This window comes from Triticum dicoccoides, chromosome 2A, assembly GCF_002162155.2.
Source record: "Triticum dicoccoides isolate Atlit2015 ecotype Zavitan chromosome 2A, WEW_v2.0, whole genome shotgun sequence".
Classification (NCBI taxonomy): Eukaryota; Viridiplantae; Streptophyta; class Magnoliopsida; order Poales; family Poaceae; genus Triticum; species Triticum dicoccoides.
Window position 1 is genome coordinate 86,940,975 of NC_041382.1, and position 1,648 is coordinate 86,942,622.

Below are 1,648 nucleotides of genomic sequence, written 5' to 3' on the forward strand. Positions count from 1 at the left end.
ACTTAATGGCAGTTAGACGCTATTATTGCATGCGTGATATTGAGGTCCATGGACAAAGAAAGGCCTTCCCCACATGCCAGTGAGGGTGGAGTCCACCTGCGTTGCCGTGAGGGTGTGATCACCACAGCTTTTGCAGGGGTCTTAGGCCTGCACATCTCGAGCTCTTTGATATACGTTTTTTTAGGAACTGATGGTATAATGGTATGAAGTTTTTTTTTTTGAGACAAGTGTAATGGTATGAAGTGGTGTTTCGAGTGAGGTGACTGAAAACTTGCTCATGGATCGCCTTCCTGCGGGCATGCCAAATGGCCCATAGTGTCGCTAGGAAACGGCCTGCTGGTGGTTTTGCCTGGCATTCCCAAGAAAAGTAATAGTACCTGGCAAATAAAGCCCATAAGCCGAGAAGAAGCCCACACACGCCAACTTGGACTGAGGGGCTGCCAGGGCAACCCGCCGCCGCCGCCGCCGTACGCAGGGAAACCGCAGCAGCATCAAGTGCAGCCGGCGGCACCGCGACCCCAACCTCCCCTTTCCTCCCAGCTGACCTAGCTTTCTCGCGTGCTCAGCGATGGGCGTCGAATCGGCGCAGCCAACCCCCGCCGCCACCGCCGAGCAGGCCCAGGATCTCATCGACGTAAGCCCCAAACCTCCCCGCACCCCCGGGTGCCGGGTTCTACTTCCCTTGCTCGTATTCTCTGTTTTTTTTTGCATCGGGATGGACTGTTCATGCGATTAACCGACGGGAGTGGTGGATCTTGATTGTGCTGCTCTGCCAGGCCGCGAGGTACGACGAGCTGGAAGACGTCGTCGCCCTCTTCTCCGCCGGTGTCCCCCTCGACTCCGCAGATTCGCAAGGCCGGACGGGTTGGTTTGATTCCCCCTGTTCAAGTTCGACTGTCTCGGTTGCTCTTAGTTTTCTGTTCAGATACTTTTATTATGTTATTATGTCAGTGTGGTGTATGAAGCTGCCATGTATATATCAGTCTGCGTGCCATACGAAGTTCTGAACACAACAGTACACTATCTGGGTAGATTATGGTGTCCTTGGCTTGAATTAGAGTGGTTCAACAGAAGCCTGATGTATAATGAATAGATAGTCTTTTAATTTCTCTTGCAAGTTTCTTACAAATGGAGTACTGGGATATCTTTTCCATGTTGCTGTTCTTAGTAAGTCACCAAGTGCAAGGCACATACCATAAATTAACTATATAAACTCTCTGAAAACCATCACCTTTCAAATTCATTCGAAGTTCAGTGACAAACTTGATAATTCAACCAAACATTCTTCTAGAATGCTTTCATTTTAGATTGATCTCCTAGACTAATTAGTGAGATACCTAACCATTTCCTCATCACTGTCAGCTCTTCATATGGCTTCTGCCAATGGGCATCTTGCTGTGGTGGAGTACTTGATTCAAAATGGAGCGGTAAGAATGCTACTGTTCTTTTATGCCTGTTTACATTATTGAGTTGCAGAGTAGAATTCACCGTAGATTGTATTCCCAGCTCAGTGTCAAATAAATACACGCCGAAGCACACAATGGCAGCTAGATTGTTACAACAGAATCCGCTATACAGACGGGAGCGTGGGCTTTGTTGCGTGACACCGGAAGCGGTCACTCGGGTGGAGCTGTAGACGTGGCAGCCG

At 49.1% G+C, this 1,648-nt stretch overlaps 1 protein-coding gene across 1 annotated transcript in view; it reads left to right on the plus strand.

The window, feature by feature from the left end:
* Positions 1 to 405: 405 nt before the first annotated feature.
* The window catches only part of LOC119353480 (ankyrin repeat domain-containing protein 2A-like), a 6,298-nt gene continuing 5,055 nt past the window's right edge, over positions 406 to 1,648 (plus strand). The window contains exons 1-3 of the mRNA XM_037620101.1: positions 406 to 634; positions 777 to 864; positions 1,363 to 1,427. Of these exons, the coding sequence (XP_037475998.1) occupies positions 569 to 634; positions 777 to 864; positions 1,363 to 1,427 (219 nt within the window). The 5' untranslated portion in view covers positions 406 to 568. The remainder of the gene's footprint in view (positions 635 to 776; positions 865 to 1,362; positions 1,428 to 1,648) is intronic.